Here is a 20,220-nt window from a genome sequence, read left to right on the forward strand (position 1 = left end):
TAGTATTGAACCCTATATATATCCTATATATGTTTTTTTCCTATACATACATACTTATGATACAGTTTAATTTATCAATTGGGTACAGCAAGAAATTAACAACAATAAGTAGAATAATTTTAACAATATAATAAGGTTATGTAAATGTAGTCTCTCTCAAAATATCCTACTGTACTGTACTCCCCCTTCTTGTGATGATGTAAGATGACAAAATGCCTACATGATGAGGTGAAGTGAAGTGAATGACAGAAGCACTCTGATGTAGGGTTAGGCTACATCCCTAACCATTCCGTCTGGACCTCAGACCACAGTTGACCTTGGTTGACTGAAACTGTGAATAAAGGGAATGCTATAATGAATTCCAGGGAGAAAGGATAAAAAAAAAAAAACTCAGGCAGTGATAATTTAGTGCAGTCTGCCACCGTAGAGATTATGTCATTGTATAATTATGGTTGAGTGAATTTATTTGAAAAATCTAGAAAGTATTTTTTTGAGTTTGAATAATTTCTTTCAATAAATATAACTGAGCACCTTTTAAGGCAAAACAAGTGGATACTGGGTGTAAAACATTAAAGTTCACATTAGTCTTCTCTTCACTGAATATCCAATTTATAGAAAAACAATATGAGAGGCACCTGGGTGGCTCGGTTGTACGTCTGCCTTCTGCTCAGGTCATGATCTCAGGGTCCTGGGATCGAGCCCTGCATTGGGCTCCCTGCTCAGCAGGGAGCCTGCTTCTCCCTCCCCCTTCCCCTGCTCCTTCTCTCTCTCTCTCAAATAAATAAATAAAATCTTAAAAAAAGAAAAACAATATGAAAGAAATACATGTAGTAGTGAACATTGAAAAAATTAAAATTACAGAAAATGTAATTCTGATGGCTGGATCAGGAAAGGTCACTGGAGAAATGGTATTTTGTAGGGAAACTGAAAGGTGCTCAACAATTATTCAGAAGTTGAGAGTCTTATTTATTTGATTTTAAAAAATTTTATTTAAATTCAATTTAGTTAATATATAGTATATTATTAGTTTCAGGGGTAGAATTCAGTGATTCATCAGTTGCATATAACACCCAGTGTTCATTACATCAAGTGCCCTCCTTAATGCCCATCATGCAATTACCCCATCCCCCCACCCACCATCCCTCCAGCAACCCTGTTTGTTTCCTAGAGTTAAGAGTCTCTTATGGTTTGCCTCTCTCTCTGTTTTTATCTTATTTTATTTTTCCTTCCTTTCTCCCATGTTCATCTGTTTTGTTTCTTAAATTCCACATATGAGTGAAATCATATGGTATTTGTCTTTCTCTGGCTGACTTATTTTGCTTAGAATAATGCCCTTTAGTTCTATCCACATTGTTGCAAATGACAAGATTTCATTCTTTTTGATGGCTGAGTAATATTCCATTATATCATCTTTATCCATTCATCTGTTGATGGACATCTGGGCTCTTTCCATATTTTGGCTACTGTGGACATTGCTGCTATAAACATTGGGGTGCATGTGCCCCTTCGAATCACTATGTTTATATCTTTTGGATAAATACCTAGTAGTGCAATTGCTGGGTCATAGGGTAGTTCTATTTTTAACTTTTTGAGGAACCTCCATACTGTTTTCCAGAGTGGCTGCACCAGTTTGCATTCCCACCAACAGTGTAAGAGGGTTCCCCTTTCTCTGAATCCTCACCAACATCTGTTTCCTGATTTGTTAACTTTAGCCATTCTGACTAGTGTGAGGTGGTATCTCATTGTGGTTTTGATTTATATTTCCCTGATGCTGAATGATGTTGAGCATTTTTCCATGTATCTCTTGGCCATTTGTATGTCTTCTTTGGAGAAATGTCTGTTTATGTCTTCTGCCCATTTCTTGACTGGATTTTTTGTTTTTTGGTGTTGAGTTTATTAGATGGATTCAGGATTCATTGTTATAAGAGTGTGAAGTGGTAGGGTGGCCAGAATGCCACTCAGGTTTATTTTATTTTTTTAAAAAATTTATTTTATTTTATTATGTTATGTTAGTCACCATACAGTATATCATTAGTTTTTGATGTAGTGTTCCATGATTCATTGTTTGCATATAACACCCAGTGCTCCATGCAATACGTGCCCTCCTTAATACCCATCACCAGGTTAACCCATCACCCCAGCCCCCTCCCCTCTAAAACCCTGTTTGTTTCTTGGAGTCCATAGTCTCTCATGGTTCATCTCCTCCTCCAATTTCCCCCCCTTCATTTTTTCCTTCTTTCTCCTAATGTCCTCCATGCTATTCCTTATGTTCCCCCAAATAAGTGAAACCATATGATAATTGACTTTCTCTGCTTGACTTATTTCACTTAGCATAATCTCCTCCAGTCCCATCCACGTTGATGCAAAAGTTGGGTATTCATCCTTTCTGATGGCTGAGTATTATTCCATTGTATACATGGACCACATCTTTATCCATTGGTCTGTTGAAGGGCATCTTGGCTCCAGTAGCCAAACTGTGGACATTGCTGCTATAAACATTGGGGTTCATGTGTCCCTTCTTTTCGCTACATCTGTGTCTTTGGGGTAAATACCCAGGAGTGCAATTGCTGGGTCATAGGGTAGCTCTATTTTTAATTTTTTGAGGAACCTTCACACTGTTTTCCAAAGTGGCTGTACCAACTTGCATTCACACCAACAGTGTAAGAGGGTTCCCCTTTCTCCACAACCTCTCCAACATTTGTTGTTTCTTGCCTTGTCAATTTTTGCCATTCTAACTGGTGTAGGGTGGTATCTCAATTGCCACTCAGGTTTAAACAAGACATTAGTACTAGCAAGTGGGTTTGGGGACACTTTGATAGCAGTGAATTATTTGGGGAATTGGTTGGTTCAACTTGGGATCTGGTCACTGTGATTGGAGTCATCAATATTATCACTGAAGAGGTGAGTGGGAGGATGGCATTGGGTATCAGGGTTGGAGTCAGATCTGTGCTGATTCTATGGGCATTTCTAGCTCTATGGACTAATGGTATTTGAAGTCCAGGAAATGGATGGATGGCCTAGACAGGGGTGTGGATGAACAAATGTGAGAGCAGGATTGATTTCTAAGAAGCATCTCTTTGTTGTGTTAAGTCAGAAAGAGGAGCTGACATTAACAAGGAGAAGAGAATGAAGAGTATCAGGGAGAATGTTTTGTACCAGAACCTTGGAAAATGGTTTACAATGGAGGTCTTTGTGCAAAAAAAAAAAAAAAGAAAAAAAAAAAGGGATCTGTGTTATGGGAATATTTGTATATAAATATATTGCAAATAAATATCTGAGTTATTATTTTTTAAAAATTTTATTATGTTATGTTAGTCACCATACAATACATCATTCGTTTTTGATGTGGTGATCCATGATCCATTGTTTTCGTATAACACCCAGTGCTCCATGCAGTACGTGCCCTCCTTAATACCCATCACCAGGCTAACCAATCCCCCCTCCTCCCTCCCCTCTAAAACCCTGTTTGTTTCTCAGAGTCCATAGTCTCTCATGGTTCATCTCTCCCTCCAAATCCGCCCCCCCCCCGCATTTTTCCCTTCCTTCTCCTAATGTCCTCCATGCTATTCCTTATGTTCCACAAATAAGTGAAACCATATGATAATTGACTTTCTCTGCTTGACTTATTTCACTTAGCATAATCTCCTCCAGTCCCATCCATGTTGATGTAAAAGTTGGGTATTCATCTTTTCTGATGGCTGAGTAATATTCCATTGTATATATGGACCACATCTTCTTTATCCATTCATCTGTTGAAAGGCATCTCGGCTCTTTCCACAGTTTGGCTATTGTGGACATTGCTGCTAGGAACATTGGGGTGCATATGGCCCTTCTTTTCACTACATCTGTGTCTTTGGGGTAAATTATTTATGAACAGGAGGATAGTTGAGTGAAGATGGGATTTGGGTGTGCAAGTGAAAGCTAGTAAGTATCTCAGGGTGGGGAGGGACATGATCTCACTGGAGATGAGGCATGAAAGCTAGGAAAACCAGGAGGTAGTGTGTCCTAAAGCATAGTAAGGAGATACTGAAAACCTGAAGTCTTGGGATACAAAGAGACCTATGATCCTTGTGTCTAAATGATGGTGGGTCAGGGGGTACCAGCATGTGTGTGGTTGACATCGACAAGGGTGGGAGGAGGGAAACATCCTCCAGGGAAGATGGTGGAGGGGAAAGGGTCTGGAGTTGGCACTGGGTAATGACCTCAAGCTTTCTGTCCTTGACTTATATCTGCTTGATGGTGTTCCAGAACTGGTTCTCAGTGCCAGCAGCATCAGCATCACCTGAGAACCCTTAGAAAGGCAGATTCTTGGCCCCACCCCAGACCTACTTGGCTTGAGGCCCAGAAATCTGAGTTTTAACAACCCTCTGGGTGATTGTGATGCACTGTGCAATTTAAGACACATTTCTCCATGGAGAGAGGAGGGTGGAATATTCATATGAGCTGAGAACATTCTTTGTGGCTGGTGGTCCTCATCCCCCATTTTATTCAAATATCACATTTCATTTTGTTTTCAAAGGGCAAGCTCAAAAGAAACATGATGTCCCAGACCATAGAGAAGAAAAGACAAGTCCATTTAGCCAAGGCCAAGAAAAGATATCATGAAAGAGCTGCACCTCCTATAAGGCTGACCAGCTGCATTTTTAAGAGGCCAGTCACGAGCATAACTTCCCATCCTGGCAACGAGGTCAGGTACAGTCAACGGGACAGGGCCTTGGAGAAGCCCCAGCAAATCTCTGTGTACAGGAGACTGCAGGGACTCCAGGCCTGCAGCAGTGAAGGACAAATTTTAAGTACTTTGGACTTCATAAATACCTCACACGTGATTGCACCAGGCAGTGCGGGTGCAGGGTCTCTACCTAGTGGCCCTGGGCCCAGCACGGTACCATCTTCAGTTTGGGCAGGGATGTTCCCAGGAGTGGGTCTCTATCTCCCACCACCCATCTGCAGACAGCCAGTAACACCTGGAGATATCCGGAGACAGACTCGGAAAGTGAAAAAAGCAAGAGAGAGACTGGCTGAGGCCTTGAGGGCAGACAGGCTTGCCAGGGAGGTGGAGAGAGCCAGAAGCCAAGAGCGACATTCTGAACATTCTGACAACTAGAGGAAAAGTAGGAAAAGGTTGTGTGGAAGGATCCAGTGGGGTGCTTCACTGTGAGACAGCCCCCAGTTTCACTTCCTGTCGAGATGTCAATCTGTTTCTTGCTCTGTGCTTTGTTATATCAAAATTGTACTTCATTAAACTCTTTTGAGAGACAAAGGCGTGAAAGAGTATAGAGTGGTGGTTTTGTGGGTAAGAGATTGGATTTCATTTGAAATAAGTCAGTCAGAGAAACAATTATCATATGGTTTCACTCATATGTGAAACATAAGGAATAATGCAGAGGACAATAGGGATGGGGGGAAAACTGAATGGGAAGAAATCAGTGAGGGAGATAACCATATGAGACTCTTGACTCCGGGAAACAAACTGAGGGCTGTGGAAAGGGAGGGGGTGGGGGGATAGGGTAACAAGGTGATGGGTATTAAGGAGGCCACTTGAATTGATGAGCACTGCGTGTTATACTGAACTGATGAATCATTGAACATTATATCAAAAACCAATGATGTACTTACTATACCTTGGCTAATTGAATTTAAAGAAAAAAGAAAGAAAGAAAGAATCCTTGCCAGCAAGCTCACTGCCTTCACCCTGAATGAAACTTGTCCACCTCACAGCATAGGACACATTGGAATTATTCAATAAACAATTCATTTTGCTTATAAACAATTTATTCAGTAAACATTGTAGTGATTTATGGTGAACAAATAATTGATGGAATAAAGGTGTCACTTCTGTAGAAGTCAGAGGGGGAGACTGTCTCACTAGGTTCAGGAAGGAAAAGAAGTGATGTGGTTCTGGAAGGACCTGGTATTTTCTGGACTTCTTAAACTTTTGGGAGAGTAGTTTTAGCTGAGGTGGGGAAGGAAGCCTGATTTCAGAGGGTCAAAGCCTGAAAAACAAAGAGAGTGAGTGGAGGTGGACAGCTATGCCTCAGACAGCTGTACCTCATGCCTCTTACAACAGGCTCTGGATTTAACTTAGTGAAAGCTCTCTCCCAGAGCCAGCAGCTTTGTTGGAGGCTGATTCCACCCCAGAACGGGGGCAGGCCTGACTCTTCAGTGTGAGCTAGTCTGCATATTCCAAACTCTCAGTGTCCTGGGGTAGGACATCCCATGGCCCTCTCTGGTCCAGTCGATCCAGGCACAGAGCACTTTATGGAACACAAGGTGGAGCCCAGTACACAGGGCTCTTACCTGCCAGACCTGGCATTTTGGAAGGTGGAGTTGAGTGAGGTCACAGTGTAAGAGCGGTTGCCTGGGTTTGAGGCCATCTGGGAGGACAGCATAGTAGGGGTGGGTGTGGGGGTGGACAGGACAAGACCTGTCCCCCTCATTTGTATTCTGCAAGTATCTATGTCTGGACCTAATCTAGTTAAGTTCCATTAACATAGCTGATTTCTACCCTCATTGAATCTTTCCTATTTTTATTTTCTGTTAAATTGTTTTATCTTTTTGTAAAAATTTTATTATGTTATGTTAGTCACCATACAATACATCCTTAGTTTTTGATGTGGTGATCCACGATCTATTTTCGTATAACACCCAGTGCTCCATGCAGTACGTGCCCTCCTTAATACCCATCACTGGGCTAACCAATCCCCCCTCACCCCTCCCCTCTAGAACCCTATTTGTTTCTCAGAGTCCGTAGTCTCTCATGGTTCATCTCTCCCTCTCCAATTCCCCCCCGCCATTTTTCCCTTCCTTCTCCTAATGTCCTCCATGCTATTCCTTATGTTCCCCCAATTAAGTGAAACCATATGATAATTGACTTTCTCTGCTTGACTTATTTCACTTAGCATAATCTCCTCCAGTCCCATCCATGTTGATGTAAAAGTTGGGTATTCATCCTTTCTGATGGCTGAGTAATATTCCATTGTATATATGGACCACATCTTCTTTATCCATTCATCTGTTGAAGGGCATCTCGGCTCTTTCCACAGTTTGGCTATTGTGGACATGCTGCTAGGAACATTGGGGTGCATATGGCCCTTCTTTTCACTACATCTGTGTCTTTGGGGTAAATACCCAGGAGTGCAATTGCTGGGTCATAGGGTAGCTCTATTTTTAATTTTTTGAGGCACCTCCACACTTTTCCAAAGTGGCTGTACCAACTTGCATTCCCACCAACAGTGTAAGAGGGTTCCCCTTTCTCCACAACCTCTCCAACATTTGTTGTTTCTTTCCCTGTCCATTTTTGCCATTCTAACTGGTGGAAGGTGGTATCTCAATGTGGTTTTGATTTGAATTTCCCTGATGGCTAATGATGATGAACATGTTTTCATGTGTCTGTTAGCCATTTGTATGTCTTCTTCAGAGAAGTGTCTTTTCATATCTTCTGCCCATTTTTTGACTTGATTCTTTGTTTTTTGGGTGTTGAGTTTGAGAAGTTCTTTATAGATCTTGGATACCAGCCCTTTATCTGTAGTGTCATTTGCAAATATCTTCTCCCATTCCATGGGTTGCCTCTTTGTTTTGTTGACTGTTTCCTTTGCTGTGCAGAAGCTTTTTATCTTGATGAAGTCCCAAAAGTTCATTTTTGCTTTTGTTTCACTAGCCTTTGGAGATGTATCTTGAAAGAAGTTGCTGTGGCCGATGTCAGAGAGGTTACTGCCTATGTTCTCCTCTAGGATTTTGATGGATTCCTGTCTTACATTGTGGCCTTTCATCCATTTTGAGTTTATCTTTGTGTATGGTGTTAGAGAATGGTCGAGTTTCATTCTTCTGCATGTGGCTGTCCAATTTTCCCAGCACCATTTATTGAAGAGACTGTCTTTTTTCCATTGCATGTTTTTTCCTGCTTTGTCGAAGATTATTTGACCATAGAGTTGAGGGTCCATATCTGGGTTCTCTATTCTGTTCCATTGGTCTATATGTCTGTTTTTGTGCCAGTACCATGCTGTCTTGGTGATCACTGCTTTGTAATACAGCTTGAAATCAGGCAACGTGATGCCCCCCGTTTTGTTTTTCTTTTTCAACATCTCCTTGGCGATTCGGAGTCTTTTCTGATTCCATACAAATTTTAGGATTGTTTGTTCCAGCACTTTGAAAAATGTCATTGGAATTTTGATTGGGATGGCATTGAAGGTATAGATTGCTCTGGGTAGCATAGACATTTTCACAATGTTTATTCTTCCAATCCATGAGCATGGAATATTTTTCCATCTTTTTGTGTCTTCTTCAATTTCTTTCATGAGTGTTCTGTAGTTCCTAGAGTATAGATCCTTTACCTTTTTGGTTAGGTTTATTCTGAGGTATCTTATGGTTTTTGGTGCTATTGTAAATGGAATCGTTTCTCTAATTTCTCTTTCTACAGTTGCGTTGTTAGTGTATAAGAAAGCAACTGATTTCTGTGCATTGATTTTGTATCCTGCCACATTACTGAATTGCTGTATGAGTTCTAGTAATTTGCGGGTGGAGTCTTTTGGGTTTTCCACATAAAGTATCATGTCATCTGCGAAAAGAGAGAGTTTGACTTCTTCTTTGCCAATTTGAATACATTTTATTTCTTTTTGTTGTCTGATTGCTGTTGCTAGGACTTCTAGTACTATGTTGAACAATAGTGGCGAGAGTGGGCATCCTTGACGTGTTCCTGATCTTAAAGGAAAGGCTCTCAGCTTTTCCCCATTGAGGATGATATTCGCTGTGGGTTTTTCATAGATGGATTTTATGAACTTGGGGAATGTTCCCTCTATCCCTATACTCTGAAGAGTTTTAATCAGGAAAGGATGTTGTATGTTGTCAAATGCTTTTTCTGCATCAATTGAGAGGACCATATGGTTCTTCTCCCTCCTCTTATTAATGTGTTCTATCACATTGATTGATTTGTGAATGTTGAACCACCCTTGCATCCCGGGGATAAATCCCACTTGGTCATGGTGGATGATCCTTTTAATGTATTGTTGGATCCTATTAGCTAGGATTTTGTTGAGGATTTTGGAATCCATATTCATCAGGGATATTGGTCTGAAATTCTCCTTTTTGATGGGGTCTTTGCCTGGTTTGGGGATTAAGGTAATGCTGGCCTCATAGAATGAGTTTGGAAGTTTTCCTTCTGTTTCTATTTTTTGAAACAGCTTCAGTAGAATAGGTATTATTTCTTCTTTGAATGTTTGGTAGAATTGCCCAGGGAATCCATCAGGTCCTGGACTCTTGTTTTTTGGGAGGTTTTTGATCACTGCTTCAATCTTGTTACTGGTTATTGGCCTATTCAGGTTGTCAATTTCTTCCTGTTTCAGTCTTGGCAGCTTATAGGTTTCCAGGAAGGCCTCCATTTCATCCAGATTGCTCAGTTTATTGGCATATAGTTGTTAATAATAATTTCTAATAATTGTTTCTATTTCCTTGGTGTTAGTCGTGATCTCTCCCCTTTCATTCATAATTTTATTAATTTGGGTCCTTTCTCTTTTCTTTTGGATAAGTCTGGCCAGTGATTTATCGATCTTATTAATTCTTTCAAAGAACCAACTTCTAGTTTCGTTGATCTGATCTACTGTGTTTCTGGTTTCTAATTCATTGATTTCTGCTCTAATTTTAATTATTTCTCTTCTAATGTGTGGCTTAGGCATTGTTTGTTGCTTTTTCTCTAGTTCTTTAAGGTGTAGAGTTAGTTGGTGAATTCAGGATTTTTCTATTTTTTTGAGTGAGGCTTCGATGGCTATGTATTTCCCCCTTAGGACTACCTTTGCAGTATCCCATAGGTTTTGGACCGATGTGTGTTCGTTCTCATTGATTTCCATAAATTGTTTGAGTTCTTCTTTGATTTCCTGGTTGACCCAAACATTCTTGAGCAGAGTGGTCTTTAGCTTCCAAGTGTTTGAATTTCTGCCAAATTTTTTCTTGTGATTGAGTTCCAGTTTTAAAGCATTGTGGTCAGAGAATATGTAGGGAATAATCTCAATCTTTTGGTATCGGTTGAGACCTGATTTGTGACCCAGTATGTGGTCTATTCTGGAGAAAGTTCCATGTGCGCTTGAGAAGAATGAGTATTCTGTTGTTTTAGGGTGGAATGTTCTGTAAATATCTATGAGGTCCATCTGGTCCAGTGTATCATTCAAAGCTCTTGTTTCCTTGTTGATTTTCTGCTTAGATGATCTGTCTATTGCTGAGAGTGGAGTATTGAGGTCTCCTATAATTAACGTGTTGTTATCAATATGACTCTTTATTTTGGTTAACAGTTGGCTTATGTAGATGGCTGCTCCCATGTTGGGGGCATAGATATTCAAAATTGTTAGATCTTCTTGTTGGATAGACCCTTTAAGAATGACATAGTGTCCTTCTGTGTCTCTAATTACAGACTTTAGTTTAAAATCTAATTTGTCTGATATAAGAATTGCTACCCCAGCTTTCTTTTGAGGTCCGCTGGCATGGAAGATGGATCTCCATCCCTTCACTTTCAGTCTGGATGTATCTTTAGGTTCAAAATGAGTCTCTTGTAGGCAGCATATGGATGGGTCCTGTCTTTTTATCCAATCCGCAACCCTGTGCCGTTTTATGGGAACATTTTGGCCATTCACGTTGAGAGTGATTATTGAAAGATATGAATTAATTGTCATCATGTTGCCTGTGAAGACGTTGTTTTTATAGATTGTCTCTGTAAATTTCTGTTGTATATGACTCTTGGGGTCTTTCTCCTTTTTATTTATTTTTTATTTTTATTTTTTTTAAGGTTGACTTTTTTTTTAAATTTTATTATGTTATGTTAGTCACCATACAATACATCATTAGTTTTTGATGTAGTGTCTTTCTCCTTTTTAGAACCCCCCTTAATATTTCTCGCAGGGCCGACTTAGTGGTCACATATTCTTTCAGTTTCTGCCGGTCGTGGAAGCTCTGCATCTCTCCATCCATTCTAAATGAAAGCCTTGCTGGATAAAGTATTCTTGGCTGCATGTTCTTCTCATTTAGTACCCTGAATATGTCTTGCCAGGCCCTTCTGGCTTGCCAGGTCTCTGTGGATAGGTCTGACGTTATTCTGATCTTCCTCCCTCTGTACATAAGGAATCTCTTCTCCCTAACTCTCCTTAAGATGGTTTCCTTGGTTCTAAGATTTGCAAGTTTTATTATTACATGCCAGGGTGTTGGCCTGTTTTCCTTGATCTTGGGAGGGGTCCTCTCCGCCTCTAGGATGCGAATGTTTGTTTCATTCCCCAGATTAGGGAAGTTCTCAGCTATGATTTGCTCAAATACATCTTCTAGTCCTCTCTCTCTCTCCACTCCCTCCGATTCCAATTATTCTGACATTGGAATGCTTCATGGTGTCACTTATTTCTCTGATTCTATTTTCATGGATTCTGAGTTGTTTTTCCCTGGCCTCCTCTTTTCCCTTTTTATCTATTATATTGTCTTCCAGGTCGCTTATTCGTTCTTCTACCTCACTTACCCTAGCTGTTAGATTATCTAGATTGGATTAGATCTCATTGATAGCATTTTAAGTTCTGCCAATTCAGCTTTCATTTCTGCCCTTAGAGACTCTATGTTGCCATTAATTGATTTCTCCATTCTAGCCATTGTCTTCACAATTGCTAGCCTGAATTCCATCTCCAACATCTTGGTTATATCTGCATCCATTTGTAAATCTGCAGCATAAGTCATGATTTTTGAGTCTTTTCTATTTTGGGGGCTCCTCCTCCTAGTCATTCTGTTGATGGGTGTTTGAGGGAATGTATAGAGTCCAAATTATTGACTAGAACCCAAACAAGATGAACCTGTTTTCTTGGGACCTTAGGGTTGCTGACCTCTTTATTTTCCCAGCCTGTCTTCTGGGGGAGGGGCCTGCCATGCTGTTACTCAGGCAACCCTGTTTGGGCGGAGTTGCCCTGCCCCCCTGTGGCGGGGCATGGGCTCAGCAGGAATCAGTTTTTGGGGCTTTTGTTCTCTGGCGGCTTTCCCTGGTGGCTTTCCGTGTCTCTTCCGTGAGTCAGAGCAGAAGAGACCATTTCCAACCCTCTGCCTCAGAGCAGAGACTGCAGTCTGTTCTTCAGTGAGCTCTCCAGACCACACCGTCTCCATTTCTGTCTGTGCTGCTATAAACTGCAGCGTCCTGGGTTGTGCACCCCTCTGCAGCGCCCCCAGTCCTGCCTCCAGGTCGGAGCAGGTCTCTGCCCTTTGTGTTTCTAAAACCGCCAGCCACTCCCAGTTCTCACGTGCGACCCCACTGCTCTGGGTTTCTGCCCCGGGGGCTGCCCTAAAGTCCTTTCCCCGCCAGTATCAGTCTGCAAGTCTGTGTCCCGTCCCCAGCGCGTGAGGCTGTCGCTCACCTGCGGTGTAGGATCCCCATGGCCAGGCACCCTCCCGCTGCCGTTTATCCTCTGATATCTGCTCGCGGAATCAGGGCTCCCCACTTCCTACCTCAAAACCAACCGCCTGCGATATTCTGTTTTTAGAGATCCAGATCTTCTTACATCTCAGGCTGGTTTCGTGGGTGCTCAGAGTGGTCTGGTAGATATCCAGCTCAGTTCCGGGGACCAGTTGAAATAGGGTCCCCTACCCCTCCGCCATCTTTCCTTCCCTATTCTAGCATAGACATTTTAACAATGTTTATTCTTCGAATCCATGAGCATGGAAAGTTTTTCCATCTTTTTGTGTCTTCTTCAATTTCTTTCATGAATGTTCTGTAGTTCCTAGAGTATAAATCTTTTACCTCTTTGGTTAGGTTTATTCCAAGGTATCTTATGGTTTTTGGTGCTATTGTAAATGGAATCGTTTCTCTAATTTCTCTTTCTACAGTTGCATTGTTAGTGTATAAGAAAGCAACTGATTTCTGTGCGTTGATTTTGTATCCTGCCACATTACTGAATTGCTGTATGAGTTCTGGTAATTTGGGGGGTGGAGTCTTTTGGGTTTTCCACATAAAGTATCATGTCATCTGCGAAAAGAGAGAGTTTGACTTCTTCTTTGCCAATTTCAATATGTTTTATTTCTTTTTGTTGTCTGATTGCTGTTGCTAGGACTTCTAGTACTATGTTGAACAATAGTGGTGAGAGTGGGCATCCTTGACGTGTTCCTGATCTTTTTTTAAATTATTATTATGTTATGTTAATCACCATACATTACATCATTAGTTTTTGATGTAGTGATCCATGATTCGTCGTTTGCATGTAACACCCAGTGTTCCATGTAGAACATGCCCTCTTTAATACCCATCACCAGGCTAACCCATCCCCCCACCCCCTCCCCTCTAGAACCCTCAGTTTGTTTTTCAGAGTCCATCATCTCTCATCGTTCATCTCACACCAGTCAGAATGGTTAAAATTAACAAGTCAGAAACAACAAATGTTGGTGAGGATGTGGAGAAAGGGGAACACCCTTACACTGTTGGTGGACATGCAAGCTGGTACAGCCATCCTGGAAAACAGTATGGAGGTTCCTCAAAAAGTTAAAAATAGAGCTACCCTACAACCCAGGAATTGCACTACTGGGTTTTTACCCCAATGATACAAATGTAGTGATCCAAAGGGGCACTTATACCTCAATGTTAGTAGCAATAACGTCCACAATAAGCCAACTATGGAAAGAGCCAAGATGTCCATCAACAGATGAATAAATAAAGAAGAGAAGGTATATACACCCAGTGGAATACTACTAAGCCATAAAAATGAAATATTACCATTTACATCGACATGGATGGAATTGGAGGGTATTGTGCTGAGCAAAAAAAATAAGTCAATCAGAGAAAGACAATTATATGGTTTCACTCATATGTGGAATGTAAGAAACAGTGTGGAGGATCATAGGGGAAGGGAGGGAAAACTGAATGGGAAGTCATCAGAGAGGGAGAAAATCCATGAAAGACTCCTAACTATAGGAAACTAACTGAGGGTTGCTGGAGGGGAGGTGGGTGGAGGGATGGGGTAACTGGGTGATGGCCATTAAGGCGGGCACGTGATGTGGTGAGCACTGGGTGTTATATTCAACTGATGAATTGTTGAACTAACTGTACATCTGAAAGTAGTGATGTACTACATGTTGGCTTATTGAATTCAAATTAATAAAATAAAATAAAGTATAAGTTTCATTGTATCAGTGATAATTTCTGTTTTACAAATGGTGTTGTGGGTATGCATGTGTTAGTATTAGGAGACTGTAGGCATGGTCATCCACATGAGAATCCCACAAAGACATCCATGTGCCATTGCCAAGGTTGCAACAGCCCCTGAACATGCCTCACTCGAGAATGAAATCATAAACCCAGACCATGGTAAGTTTACAAGCTATCTGGAATTTTCCCCTGAGAATGCTTGAGAAGCTATTAACTCACAACAAAACATTGGGTGGTTTTGAGTCCCTGCTTATGGTAATGTATGATTCTAGTGTAATTTTCTGCACATTGGCACTGATTCTTTGATGTGGGGGTGGGGGAAGGCCACCCTATGCACTGTAGGAGGTTGAGCAGTAGCACTAGCTTCTACCAGTAGATGCCAGTAGCACCCCCCAGTTGTGACCATCAAAACTGTCTCCAGACACAGCCATGTGTCCCTTAAGAGACAGAACCACCCCCAGGGTAAAACCCACTGGTGTAATGTAAAAGCAGGGCCCAGGCTTTGCCTTGCAGAGAACTGGGTTTGTGTTTTGATTCTGCTGTGTACTCTCTGAGTGACTTTGAGCAAATTTCTTAACCCCTTTGAGCCTTGGTTTCCTCACCAGTAAAATGAGAATCATGATAATCATGTCTAATTCATGGCTGGTATGAGCATTGGATGAATTAATGCATATAAAGTTTTTTTTTAATTTTATTTTATTATGTTATGTTAGTCACCATACAATACATCATTAGTTTTTGATGTAGTGAATACATTTCTGGACACACAGTAATAAACAGTCAGTAAATGGTAGCTATTTTTGACTACAGTGGACTCATACTCTGGACTGGTTTGGCGTAAGTGATAAGCAGTGACAGAGCAAGAAATGAGTGTGCATAGTGTGGGTGAATCCAGCCCACTGAAGAGATGGCCCCAGGGTGAGCCAGGATGGGAGGCTAGCCACAGGTGGGAGGTCAGCCCTCCTGGGTTCTGTCTTGCCTTGCACTGTGTGATTGTCAACCCAGGGTTCTCAGCCTCATTGAGAATAGGATTTTTCATTCAAAAGAGCTAGCTAAGAATGCACATTTACCTCCCCTTTCTTCACTTAACCCCTGTGGGCAAAAAAACCCAAATAAGAATTGTTAAAATAAAGACAAATGCAGATAGTGCCCCAAATTCTGAAGAGTGCCATCAACAGACCAGAGAGTTCTAAGGAATTTCTGTAAGATACGGTGCAAATGAGCCTGAGCGCTGAGAGAAACCAGAATGGGAGAACTCTGAAAACCACAGGCACTAGACCTCTCCTACTAACCTAAACAGGAAGCTTCTCAATGGAGAACTGCACTGGGATCCACACTCCGAGTTAGTAGTTAGAGTAGGAGTGGCCAGCTGGGGACACCAGTTCCAACTTGACCATTCATATCACCAAACTGTACCACCTGCCATGTAGACAAAGCAGATAAATTTAGCTGTTTAAATAAAGCAGAGGGTTCGTTTCAGGGATGCTGATGCGAGAAGGTGCTGATGCACACAGCCTGGTGAAACTGATTCTCACCCAGGATGTCTCTAATTCCAGAGCCAGAGGGGACTATGTTCTGCTTACCTGTTCCTCGTGTCCACAACCTAAAGGAAACCTACCTGCCTGGTATTCTGTTCCGATCTGGTACTTGTACATGGATCAGTGGTCATCATTTTCTGTCACTACAAGTCCACAATCCTAAGAACACCTGCATCAGGCATCTGTATTAAGTGGCTTTAATAACTATGTAGGTACAGCCATGGACCCCATGGCATTGAAGAAATGTTTTAAGACAGCTGAAGGAAAAGCAAGACAGGAAGCAATGACAGCAAATTGTTCTGGACCCAGTTTATGGCCAGCATCATTTTTGCCCACTCACAGGTCCCAAGGTCCCCTGAGACACCTCAGGTGCCTTGTCTCCTAATAGCACAGACTGACTTGACCTCCCCCAGCTGAGGGTCCACTGGCGTGGTGGGCATCATAGCAGCTCCAGCACCCAGATCTGACCTCATCATACACATGGAGACTCTGGGATCTCCTCCCTGGACTCAGATGAACTGCTGTGCTGTGGATGTAGGATCTGCCTTCCCCAGATAGGCAAATCAACCTAGAAGTCAGGAAAAGTCCAATGAGGCAAAGTTTGACCAAGGGGAGAAACAAGATGAGAAGGAGCTGGCCTCTCTCTTTTTCTCCTTCTCTCCTCCTGCCAAGGGACTGTCCCAACACAGTTATAAGTGGCCTTTCTGGAAAGTCTTGCATGACCACCACCACCCACATTGTCTTACATGGCAGTGCCCAGCACAGGGATGCATCATCTTGAATTTGCTCTCCCTCCTTCCCTGCTTCACATCCCCTTCTTCCCTCACTCTTGCTGCCCAGGATTTCACACACAACCCCTTAAAGCCTGAATACATGTTGTGCCTTGGGTTCTGTTTTCTAGCAAAATCTGGGCTAAGGTACACAGTTAATACAGGAAAGAGGGGAGAACTTAAAATCCTCAGAAATGATCTCCAGAAAGATTCAAGAACTCATTTGTTTCATATCATAAGAATAGGCTTTCTTCAAGTCATTCTTCACCTTAAACTTATACGGAACTATATGTCAATTATATCTCCATATGACTGGGGGCAAATTTTTTTTTTTTAAAGATTTTATTTATTTATTTGAGACAGAATGAGAGAGAGAGAGAGCACATGAGAGGGGGGAGGGTCAGAGGCAGAAGCAGACTCCCCGCTGAGCAGAGAGCCCGACGTGGGACTCGATCCTGGGACTCCAGGATCATGACCTGAGCCGAAGGCAGTCGCCCAACCAACTGAGCCACCCAGGCGCCCCTGGGGGCAAATTTTTAACAACAAAAAATAAAGCAGCCTTTCTCTCCCTGGTATTTTAGGGAATATTTTAATTAAGGCAAGATATTTTGTTTTTTAATTATTATCAAACATTTCAGATTTTAATATTATAACTATATTAATTATTATATTATCTATAATATATATTAGAATATATTATTACTCTATTATATTATTATGTACATTACATATATTATATTATTCATTGTTATTAGAATTCATGTCGTGGGGAGCAATATATTATAGGAACAGTCTGTTAGCATGCCAATAAGTATTTTAATCTTTTGTCTGAGACACAGAGTTATAACAGTGAATTTGATTAATACTTATATAAGTTATGTATGACTTTATATGTTGATTTGAAAGGACGAGTAGGAATCATACCAAAGATATAATATTGTGCAGTTACAGAGAGGTTTAATCTTAGATATTTTCATATTTTCCTTTCTCTTCTTTTTTAAATTTAGCTTATGTATATAGTATGTTGATTACATGTGTTATATCTAACCACTGTCTTTGCCTTTGACAAGGCTCTTCATCTCAATAAATATAACAAGTAAAAGAAAGAAGAAGCTGCTATGGAAATGGCACAATAAAAGAAAAATAACCAAAAAAGTTTCTGAGAAATTAAAGCTGAGTTTTCTGAAATTTTAATGACAATGCTCGGTAACAGAATGGACATGCAAAAGGCCAAATTATTAGGAAAAGTAAGTTGAGGAACTCTTCTCGGATTTAGAGGGAAAGGTAAAGAGTTAGGAGATATCCAGGATGGTCAGTACCTATCCGAAAGGAATTTCATCAGGATGACCAGGAATAATGCAATCCAATCAACTATTTCCCTGCAGTGAAAAGGAACAATTTTTAGATCAACAGAAGCTAGAACATGCCAAGTAACAACACTGAATATAGATACCCCCAAGCAGAGATTTTGTAAGGGAGAAGAGAATAAAATTTCTCTCTATATATTAGATATGTGTATACATATCTACATAAGAAAAAAATATACAAAAATGTTAAAAATATAATGAGATATCCTAGCTCCAAGGAAAAAGAGGATATCCTACAAACTACCAGAAAGGGGGGGGGGGGGACCAGTTATTATTTAAAAAAAAAAAGAATCAAACTGAGAATGCTATATATTAAAAATAAGGAAGAGATATCTATGAAATATCTATGAATTTCTTTTTTTTACTATAAGAACATTTTATTTTTATTTTTTTATTTTATTTATTTTTATTATGTTCAGTTAGCCACTGTATTGCACATAATTAGTTTTTGATGTAGTGTTCTGTGATTCATTAGTTAAGTATAACATCCAGTGCTCATCACAACACATGCCCTCCTCAATATCCATTACCCTGTTACCCGCTCCCTCCAACCTCTTCCCCTCTGAAACCCTCAGATTTTTTCTTGGGGTCCATAGTCTCCCATGGTTCATCTCTCTCTCTGATTTCTCCCCCTTTGGATTTCCCTCCCTTCCTCTATGATCCTCCATGCTATTGCTTATGTTCCACATATGAGTGAAACCATATGATAATTGTTTTTCTCTGCTTGACTTATTTCACTTAGCATAATCCCCTCCAGTTCCATACATGTCAATGCAAATGGTGGGTATTCATCATTTCTGAAGGCTGAATAATATTCCATTGTGTATATGTACCACATCTTTATCCATTCATCTGTTGAAGGGCATCTCGGCTCCTTCCTCAGTTTGGCTATTGTGGACACTGCTGCTATGAACATAGGGGTGCACGTGCCCCTTCACTACATCTGTATCTTTGGGGTAAATACCTAGTAGTGCAATTGCTGGGTCATAGGGTAGCTCTATTCTTAACATCTTGAGGAACCTCCACACTGTTTTCCAAAGTGGCTGTAACAGCTTGCATTCCCACCAACAGTGTAAGAGGGGGTCCTCTTTCTCCACATCCTCACAACATTTGTTGTTTCCTGTTTTGTTAATTTTTGCCATTCTAACTGGTGTAAGGTGGTATCTCATTGTGGTTTTAATTTGTATTTCCCTGATGGCTAGTGATGTTGAGCATTTTTCATGTGTTTGTTAGCCATTTGTATGTCCTTTTGGAGAAGTTTCTGTTCATGTCTTCTGTCTATTTTTTGACTGGGTTATTAGTTTTTTGAGTGTTGAGTTTGAGAAGTTCTTTAAAGATCTTGGATATCAGCCCTTTAACTGTAATGTCATTTGCAAATATCTTCTCCCATTCAGAGTATCTATGAATTTCTGAGAGAAAATTATTGTAAATCATTATCCTTCCATCTCATTCTGGATTACCAAATGGAAAGAGCTAGACTTTTTTAAAATGTCACAAAACTGAGAGTCAGGTCCAAGAAATCCATTTTCCAAAACAGGAACAACCAGTCACCTGAGGCTATGGCTAGTCTGAATTAAAATGTACTGTAAGCATAAAATGCATTCTGGAAATCAAAGACAATATGAAAAAGAGCATATAAGTGGTCTCATTAATGCTTTTTATATTGATTACAGCTTGAAATGATTAATACTTCACATATGTTGTTAAAGTATATTATTAAAATTAATTTCCTGTTTTTATTTTTTTAAATGTAGCTACTAGAAAATTTGAAATTACTTGTGTGGCTCACATAAGTGGCTTCTCTCAGATTTATATTAGAAAATATGTTGAGATATACTTGAACGCAAATCCAGCAAAACATTTTCCTTTTCAAATAAATATGACTATTTCCTACTGTAAGTATTAGGGAATTTGGGGGGATAGCAAGTATTCTTATTACTTAGGCCAAGGTTGCAAACTGTGGCCCTGGGCTGGCCCACTGCCTGTTTTTGTAAAATTTTATTGGTACACAGCCACATCTATTCATTTATGTCTATGGCTGCAGTCACATGATAAAGACAGGGTTAAATAGTTGCAACAGAGACCATATGGCCTGCAAAGTCTGAAATATTTACTGGATAGCCCTCTGCAGAAAAAGTTTGCTAACTTCCAACTTAAAAGAGACATCCATGTCATGGGTAGTTGGTATGTGTTTTGTTTTGTTTGTTTATTTGTTTACATGCACTCCTATGTTCATTGCAGCATTATTTATAATAACTAAGATATGGAAGCAAACTGAGTGTCCATTGATAGATAAATGGATAAACAAGATTTATCTATCTATCATCTACCTATCTATCTATCTATCATCTATCTATCTATAAATATAGATATAAAATTCAGATGTGAAATATTACTCAGCCATA

General features: G+C 40.5%; 1 protein-coding gene across 1 annotated transcript; it reads left to right on the forward strand.

Annotated features, from left to right (window-relative positions):
* The first annotated feature begins 220 nt into the window (after nucleotides 1-220).
* Nucleotides 221-5,104, forward strand: LOC118518961 (methyl-CpG-binding domain protein 3-like 2B). Its single transcript, XM_078059546.1, has 3 exons — nucleotides 221-228; nucleotides 2,769-2,901; nucleotides 4,520-5,104. The coding sequence occupies exons 1-3, from the start codon at nucleotides 221-223 to the stop codon at nucleotides 5,102-5,104; spliced, it is 726 nt and encodes a 241-aa protein (XP_077915672.1).
* The last annotated feature ends 15,116 nt before the right edge of the window (nucleotides 5,105-20,220 follow it).

This window comes from Halichoerus grypus, chromosome 1 (genome assembly GCF_964656455.1).
Source record: "Halichoerus grypus chromosome 1, mHalGry1.hap1.1, whole genome shotgun sequence".
Taxonomy (NCBI): domain Eukaryota; kingdom Metazoa; phylum Chordata; class Mammalia; order Carnivora; family Phocidae; genus Halichoerus; species Halichoerus grypus.